Source organism: Ostrea edulis, chromosome 7 (assembly GCF_947568905.1).
Source record: "Ostrea edulis chromosome 7, xbOstEdul1.1, whole genome shotgun sequence".
NCBI lineage: Eukaryota > Metazoa > Mollusca > Bivalvia > Ostreida > Ostreidae > Ostrea > Ostrea edulis.
Window position 1 is genome coordinate 35,570,101 of NC_079170.1, and position 9,848 is coordinate 35,579,948.

The 9,848-nt window shown below is 35.9% G+C and overlaps 1 protein-coding gene across 1 annotated transcript in view; it reads left to right on the forward strand.

The window, feature by feature from the left end:
* The window catches only part of LOC125654954 (uncharacterized), a 73,354-nt gene extending 69,646 nt beyond the window's left edge, over window positions 1-3,708 (forward strand). The window contains exon 11 of the mRNA XM_056144145.1: window positions 762-3,708. Coding sequence (XP_056000120.1) covers window positions 762-3,397 — 2,636 coding nt within the window. The 3' untranslated portion in view covers window positions 3,398-3,708. The remainder of the gene's footprint in view (window positions 1-761) is intronic.
* Window positions 3,709-9,848: the final 6,140 nt, after the last annotated feature.

The following is a 9,848-nucleotide window of genomic DNA, read 5'->3' on the forward strand; positions in this document are numbered from 1 at the left end:
TGCATGCAAAAGTATTATTATTTTTGAGTTCTACATGTATAACATGCAAAATATTGACTTTGCGTATCGAAAACAACCGATTTAGCATTCATTCTTTTTTAAACTTCATATTGTTTGCAGCCAACATCCGACACCATATTGATAATGAAAGAAGAATAATAATGGATAATTAAACATGCAAAATATAAATCTGGTTGTTGCATGCAAAAGTATTTGTTTTTGCTAAAGGTTATTCATAATTTATTTCAAATCAACAGATTCTGCTAAACAGCTCATCTTTAGCGTATATTCATGACGTCATAATAAAATATTACGTCATTTTCATGTAAGTGGGATTAGAAGAATATCCTAGTTGTGTAAATAAAAAGAATAATTAAGCATAGTATGAAAGTTGAAAAAATGAAGAAAAAAAATTCGGCGGTATATAGCCAATAACGTCCCTTGTCCTGATAATTTAGAATTTTCTCAAAAACTCTAAATTATTGTGATAAGCCGTCAGTAAAATGCTTCCTTATGATGGATAAAAAAAAAAAGTAGATCTCGGAAACAAGGTTTTCTGTCTAAGACTCGTCCTATACAGTAAATCGTGTTCCCTCGGTGAAACCTATCCTAAACCCGTACTAATAGAGGTTGCTTTATTTTTATTACAGTCCTTTCATAAAGTGTCTAGTTGTATCAATTTTTCGAGTCTTTCAATTTTATAATACAACTAATCTAACACCCAGTAACACACTCTATATTCAGTTTTCTGTAATCCTTAGGAAATGGAGGATATATACAGCCTGATCACAAACAGGACCACGATAATGTATTACACGAAGCCTGCAAGAATGCGGAGCTACAAACGTGTGAACATCTTATCCAAACATACCCTCACCTTCTACACAGTGTAGATAGTGATGGATGGAATGCTGCTCTACACGCCTCTGAAGGAGGAAACGTTAAAATTCTACAACTACTGGCAGATAATGAAGTAGACGTCAAACATAAAGACAATGACGGCTGGAACATTCTTTACGTGGCATGTGGCAACGCTAACTTAGAAATGAGTCGTTATATCATCCAAACATACCCTGACCTTCTACACAGTGTAGATAATGATGGATGGAATGCTGCTCTACACTCTGCTGGAGGAGGAAACGTTAAAATTCTACAACTACTGTCAGATAATGAAGTAGACGTCAAACATAAAGACAATGACGGCTGGAACATTCTTCACGCGGCATGTAGGAACGGTGAATTAGAAATGAGTCGTTATATCATCCAAACATACCCTGACCTTCTACACAGTGTAGATAATGCTGGATGGAATGCTGCTCTACACGCCTCTGAAGGAGGAAACGTTAAAATTCTACAACTACTGGCAGATAATGAAGTAGACGTCAAACATAAAGACAATGACGGCTGGAACATTCTTTACGTGGCATGTGGCAACGCTAACTTAGAAATGAGTCGTTATATCATCCAAACATACCCTGACCTTCTACACAGTGTAGATAATGATGGATGGAATGCTGCTCTACACTCTGCTAGAGGAGGAAACGTTAAAATTCTACAACTACTGGCAGATAATGAAGTAGACGTCAAACATAAAGACAATGACGGCTGGAACATTCTTTACGTGGCATGTGGCAACGCTAACTTAGAAATGAGTCGTTATATCATCCAAACATACCCTGACCTTCTACACAGTGTAGATAATGCTGGATGGAATGCTGCTCTACACGCTGCTAGAGGAGGAAACGTTAAAATTCTACAACTACTGGCAGATAATGAAGTAGACGTCAAACATAAAGCCAATAACGACTGGAACATTCTTCACGCGGCATGTAGGAACGGTGAATTAGAAATGAGTCGTTATATCATCCAAACATACCCTGACCTTCTACACAGTGTAGATGATGATGGATGGAATGCTGCTCTAGACGCCGCTAAAGGGGGGAACATTAAAATTCTACAACTACTGTCAGATAATGAAGTAGACGTCAAACATAAAGACAATGACGGCTGGAACATTCTTCACGCGGCATGTGTCAACGCTAAATTAGAAATGAGTCGTTATATCATCCAAACATACCCTGACCTTCTACACAGTGTAGATAATGCTGGATGGAATGCTGCTCTACACGCTGCTAGAGGAGGAAACGTTAAAATTCTACAACTACTGTCAGATAATGAAGTAGACGTCAAACATCAAGACAATAACGGTTGGAACATTCTTCACGCGGCATGTGTCAACGCTAACTTAGAAATGAGTCGTTATATCATCCAAACATACCCTGACCTTCTACACAGTGTAGATAATGATGGATGGAATGCTGCTCTACACGCTGCTAGAGGAGGGCACGTTAAAATTCTACAACTACTGTCAGATAATGAAGTAGACGTCAAACATAAAAACAATGACGGCTGGAACATTCTTCACGCGGCATGTGTCGACGCTAACTTAGAAATGAGTCGTTATATCATCCAAACATACCCCGACCTTCTACACAGTGTAGATAATGAGGGACAGAATGCTGCTCTACACGCTGCTATAGGAGGAAACGTTAAAATTCTACAACTACTGTCAGATAATGAAGTAGACGTCAAACATCAAGACAATAACGGCTGGAACATTCTTCACGCGGCATGTGTCAACGCTAACTTAGAAATGAGTCGTTATATCATCCAAACATACCCTGACCTTCTACACAGTGTAGATAATGATGGATGGAATGCTGCTCTACACGCTGCTAGAGGAGGAAACGTTAAAATTCTACAACTACTGTCAGATAATGAATTAGACGTCAAACATAAAGCCAATAACGGTTGGAACATTCTAAACGTGGCATGTGGCAACGCTAACTTAGAAATGAGTCGTTATATCATCCAAACATACCCTGACCTTCTACACAGTGTAGATAATGATGGATGGAATGCTGCTCTACACGCTGCTATAGGAGGAAACGTTAACATTCTACAACTACTGGCAGATAATGAAGTAGACGTCAAACATAAAGCCAATAACGGTTGGAACATTCTAAACGTGGCATGTGGCAACGCTAACTTAGAAATGAGTCGTTATATCATCCAAACATACCCTGACCTTCTACACAGTGTAGATAATGATGGATGGAATGCTGTTCTACACGCTGCTATAGGAGGAAACGTTAACATTCTACAACTACTGGCAGATAATGAAGTAGACGTCAAACATAAAGCCAATAACGGCTGGAACATTCTTCACGCGGCATGTAGGAACGGTGAATTAGAAATGAGTCGTTATATCATACAAACATACCCTGACCTTCTACACAGTGTAGATAATGATGGACAGAATGCTGCATTCTACGCCGTTCGAGAAGGACACGTTAAGATTCGACAATTACTGACCGAGCATGGAGTGAAAACTTAAAGAAAGCTAGAATGACTTGTTTTCTGTTTTATTTGGATTTAGAGTGCATACTGCGTAAAACCCCTGTTTGTAGAAAAGTAATAACTATTCAATAATGAGGTTAACCTCTCTTTTATAGAGGAACGTAAACGTTTGCTTACAAGGTATAACGTATTATGGAAGTACACGAGAATTAGCGCTACACATCAAATTAATTCTCATCATGTGACTTTTTTGATTTAATAAACATTTGGGTTCAGTTCCTTCGTTCAATTTCTTAATTATATGAAATTGCTTATAGTCGAATAAACATATCAGAGTGCTTCAATGTCGATGTGGTATTGTGTTTTTTCTTTAATTGAGAAAGTGGTAATTTGTTTCAATATTATGAATTATCATGAGAGAGAGAGAGAGAGAGAGAGAGAGAGAGAGAGAGAGAGAGAGAGATTGTTTTACTCCCATCGAGAGTTTTTCACTCATATTGAGACGTCACCAGCTGTATAGATGAAGCACCACAAATTTAGAAAGGGGGGGGGGGAGAGATGTATCCTAGACTTGATCAAGCCTTGTTTGTTGCCTATTAAAATCATTTCGATTGTCTAAAGCTGGAATTTAAAATGAAATTCAATGTGTATGTTGTAGGAAACGGGACAGATAATTCTGTATGTGCTATTGGATGGAAGACTTTTACTTATTGTAATGCATGTTGCATACTAGTTCACATTTCATATATTTAGCATGCGGCACGTGTTGGTTAGAGTCAATGGAGCGAGCAAGTCTAGAAATTTTACTGAATTAAAGGGTTACACATATTCTGAATTTCCCAGTAAAACATCATACTAGTATTCTTTTATTTGTTTTTAATACCCCCTCCGTTCGTCTATTAAAAAAGTATACCAGTAATTTTCCAGTGCGAACTGATTTCTGAATTAAGCATAAACCACTTTTCTATGACTTCTGAAATTGGTGAGAAACATAAGCATTTACTAGAATTTTTGACAACGAACATTTTCGGGTATTTTCACAAGCAATGTTTGTGATTTTTATATATAAAATTGCCATCCGCCACTTATAAAGCAAGGAGTAATAATGGAAATGTAAGAATGAAAGGACTGAACAGATGAATCGAACCCATGTAGCGAACTGGACCCCTCCCCCTACTAAAACGAAAGCTATCGAAAGTCATGCATATCTTAAAGGGGCATGGACACGATTTGAGCTGAAAAATTTTCAAATTTTATTTTTCCATTTTTATTATTTACAATGCTTAACTAAAGTATTTCTAATGGTCAACCAAAATTTGAATATCAGTTGTTGAGTTGTAAGTGAGATACAGCACTCACAATTCTTTGTTTTGTAAACAAGCTCGTGCTTTAATAGAATATAGCGTTTACATAACAAGGACTTGTATCTCCCATGTACCTTGACTACCGACATTCAAATTTGTCCTAATCATTAGTAATACCTTAGTTAAGCATTCTAAATATCAAAAAATCAAAAAATTAAATTAGAAAATGTTCAGCTCAAATCGTTTCCATGTCCATTTAAGTGTTCACCTTGTGCTTTGTGGATCAGTCCATTGGAGGCGGGAGGGGGGGGGTATATACGTATTGATTAACAAAATTAAGCATTGAACGTGTAATTTATATTGTATGTAATTTATATTGTATATAATTTGTATTGTATATACTTTTGTAAAAGAGCATTTAATTATGTATGTCATCAAGTGACGATTCTCCCCAAAATTTGACAACCCAATTGTTCGTGTGTGTAGGAGAGAGAGAGAGAGAGAGAGAGAGAGAGAGAGAGAGAGAGAGAGTATATTCTTTCCATTGATAGTATTTCACATTTCCATCTTCTATTATCACAGCCTCGTTACTTTTGGAGTACTTAGAGATTGCGTCAGCAACGTGCTGTAAGGTGTCACAATCTGATATAGAAAAACAGACATCGCCGCATAAAGGGTTTGAACAAATATGCACCATTATAAAAAATCTCTATTTTGCTAGATATAATCTTAAGTGTTCAATATTAATTCATTTTAACACAAAATCACCTCCTGTACGTCTTTTGGATCTGAGCAAAGCCAGCATCCACTTGACATTTTATATGCCCTGGCCCCGCCGTCATAAAACTTTGAGAATTCTCAAAAAAATTCTCAACTCAACTCTTGAGAATTACTCAGCTAAGAATATTCTCAAATCAGCCGTCATAAATCGATTTGAGAATATTCTTAGATGAGTATATTCTCAAGAGTTGAGTTGAGAATCTTATCGTGCGCGACAGTTTTCGCGGAATTTTTTCAGCGCTGGTAGCGGCCCTGTAGAGCTCTTGAATGTTAAAAAGGTGAGAAAACGTCATAGAAACATGTAAATATACCAATATTACGTCTTGAAATTTTGTCGTCTGCTGCATTTCCTTTCAATATGGAGACGATGGAAGTAAAAAAGAAAGCTAGGGCACAAAATTGGACCGCTGAGGAAGAAGTTCTGTTAATAGAGGAAGTGAAAACGAGAGCAGAAATCCTCTTTGGACCTCTGAAGGGTTGTGGAAAGTCCGGAAAGATTAAAGAAATAAAAGACAGAGAATGGCAAATGGTTGCTGACAAGTTAAATTCGTAAGAACATTATTTTCTTAATTCTTAATTCAAAATGTAATATCATAAACGCAGAATTGATTAAATTCGGTCGCATAATCATGTTATTCAATCCGCGGACTTTACGATAGCATTTATTCCGGAAATGTGACTTTTAAAAACTATTTAAATACTATTTCGTATCATCATCATTATTCATAAAAATTGTTTTGTTACTGACCTGGAGATATAAAGAAATCATGCCAGTATTTCCTCTGATTCAAAGCAGATTTGGAGGGACTTTCCAAATCTATTTTAAGCTTCACGTACGCGGCATCCATCGATTAAAAAGGGGTGGATCAACGATTTTACTCATAGTAATGTAACACCTCAAATTGTGTTATAGTTCTTTATTCCATGGTGATGAAGTATATGTACAGAGTTCCCATAAGTAAGGGGCAAACGCGGTGACTACAGCTATGGGCACTTCCCTTCTGAATAGTGTTGTATCACAGGTACTTGTTTCTGTAAATGACTTATGACCTTTGTATACTAATAACAGATATTGAAGTTTTGTATTATTTGTTCCCGAATAATAAATTGAAGTTTTGCATGATTTGTGTCCGAATAATAGATTATATAAATAAAATAAAAAGTGGATGCAGGCTTTTCAATATTAATTTATATTAACACAAAATCAGGTCTTTTGGATCTGAGCAAAGCCTGCATCCACTTGACATTTTATATGCCCTGGTATCTGAATGTGAAGTTCAATTGCCCAATGTAGCCTACTCATAGCAAATATCCAATAAGATACCATTTTTACCTAAAGATGAATAGAGCTTTAAAATATTAGAAGCAGCGTATACATGTCACCACAATGAATAGAACTAGGTGTATCTGAAAAATGAAGATAAAATATGCATACCTGGAGAGTTATCACAGTGAAGAACAGCACATTTCTCTCCCATCCTATACTTTTTAAAATGGTAATGAAGTATACTGATGACGGGATTTGTTCCATGCGCGCATTAAATCAATTATTGCTCTCATCAAATGAATTAATGCGCGCTTTAATTCAGTTATTGCTTTCATCAATTGAATTAATGCGAGCATCAATTGAATTAATGGAGGAATAATTGACTTAATGTGTGCATTAATTCAATTAATGAGATCAATCATAGATTTGATGCGCGCATTAATTCAATTATTGCTCTCTTCAATTCAATTGATGAGAGCATCAAATTAGTAGAAATATTGCTAGCAATAATTAATTTAGAGCTCGGTATCAATAATTTGATGATCTCTTTAATTCACTTAAAGATATCTTTAAATCCTTTACAATGTTCTGTATCAGGAATTAATGCGCGCATCAATTCTTTTAACGAGAGCAACAATTCAATTAAAGATATCATTAATTCAATTGTGGATATATTGAATTGAAGATATCTTTAATTATATAGTTGCTCCCTTTAAAAGAATTATTGCTCTCTTCAAATGAATTAAAGATATCATTAATTCAATTGAAGAAAGCAATACTTGAATTAATGTGCGCATTAAATCAATTATTGCTCTCATTAAATGAATTAATGCGCGCATCAATTCAATTATTGCTCTCATCAATTGATGCAAAGTGAAGATAACGAACAGTGATCAATCTCATAACTCCTACAAGCAATACAAAATAGATAGTTGGGCAAACACGGACCCCTGGACACACCAGAGGTGGGATCAGGTGCCTAGGAGGAGTAAGCATCCCCTGTCGACCGGTCACACCCGCCGTGAGCCCCATATCCTGATCAGGTAAACGGAGTTATCCGCAGTCAAATCAGTGTACCAAGAACGGCTTAACAATCGGTATGAAACACGTCAGACAGCATTTGACCCAATGCGAGGATGTAATGCGCGCATTATTAGGATTTAATTCGTCGAAGTTAAATCGGTTTATCTAAGGTAAATATCAATATTAATCATTAATCTGTATCACCGGGGCAATTTCCCGCTGCCAACAATTTTCTTTTAGGGTATTAGTGAGGTCATAAATTACGTCATGACCACCGTGCAAGATTCCCCAGCAGTTCGCACATGGAAATTCATCCGCCCAGCCCTCCCCGTAAACTGAAATTGTACATTTCTTAATTTGTTGTCGGTGTTTTGGCTTTGTTTTTTTTGTTTGTTTTTTTTTCAGACAAGAACCTATTATTTCGAGCCATTCCTCCGTCACGGCTGCCATTTCCGTGTGGGCGGAGATTCAGCTTGCCAGTAGAGCTCACCTGGATTTTTCATTCATTTAATTGATATCACAAATATAAATAAAATATAAATTTTGGAGAAGGCTTATATAGGCTGCATGCCTGCTGCCTAATCCATTTATGTTTTATACATGATAAAATATTGTTTAAAAAAATATAAATAAACATTATCTTATATTTTCCCGGGTGTACATCTGGTCCCAGGGTTCACTTCGGGTTGTGGTTTTTATCCTTGCACTAGTTATGAGCAGCCGTGATCATTACCGCTAATAAATCTAATAAGCTACAAGTCTGTCTATTTTCTTTTGTGCGTACCAGTTTGCTTGCCCATGTGTATACCATATTTTGTCTTTGATTCATGAAGTATTGCTTTCTTCAATTGAATTGTAGCGCGCATCAATTCAATTGTTGATATCATTAATTCATTTGAAGAGATCATTAATTCAATTAAAGCGCGCATCAATTCAGCTGACGAATTAATGCTATCATTGATCAATGGACGCAATAATTCAGAATTGAAGATATCATTAATTATTTGAAGAGATCTTCAATTGAATTGAGGCGCGCATCAAACAAATTGATGATATCTTCAATTATCTGAGTTTATGTTAATTTGGCGCTCCATACATATATGATCCCCAATAACATGTCGTTTGACCTTTATAATCAATGTTATAGAATCAAGATGTAAATGTTAATAAAATTCCACAAGTATCATATATATTACACACACACGGATATGTGCACAAGCAAGTTTGTAATTGTATGCACTTCAACTCATTTTAATGGGAAAATTATAATCGCTAAAAAGATTAATATTCCGTTATTCTATCAATCTATGCAGTATATTAATTTTTATGTCACCTGAGTATACTCGGGTTACCTATTGCCATTGGTTGCCGCCCATCGTCGTCTGTCATCCATTAAAAATGAACATTTTTAACTTCTTATAGCTACTTCTCTTCTTTTCACATTTGGTATGAATTAATCTTGGGACAAGGGTATGAAAGCCAGATTGGCTTGGTTTAAAGCCAGATTGGCTTGGTTTTGAAAAGTGAAATGAAATCTAATTCCATCTTCACAAGTCAAGGGTTATTGATTGGTTACCTCGCAATAACCCTTGACATGTGACGATGATCTAATTCGTTATAACGAGTCTGTACTGTATCTCATTATAACGAGTTAGTTATCTCGTTATAGCGAATTAGTATCGTTATAACTAGATAACCGAGATACTGACTTGTTATAACGAGATAATTAAAAACAGGCTTAGACTACATATCAATCCGCCAAATAAGTAATATATATATATATACTAGATAGAAGACAGATATCTGTCTGGCACAGAAAATCATCACTAAATGTACTTCATTTTGAATGCATGTCTTTATCAATGTATTTCTTTTAGAAATGTAAATTCCCGCTGACCAAACTAAGAACAGCTAGTTTGGATTTATATCACAAAAGTTTTAGTATCAAGTATTCTCAAAATAAATTAAAATCCTTGCTGGACTCGAGCGATCTACAGATCAGCAGTCGACATGTTTTCTCTTTTTGCAGTTAATATGTTAATCAACTGAGCTACCCAGCATTGTATTAATATTTAGACGGAATATACAACTATTGCTGATATTCATACCCATTT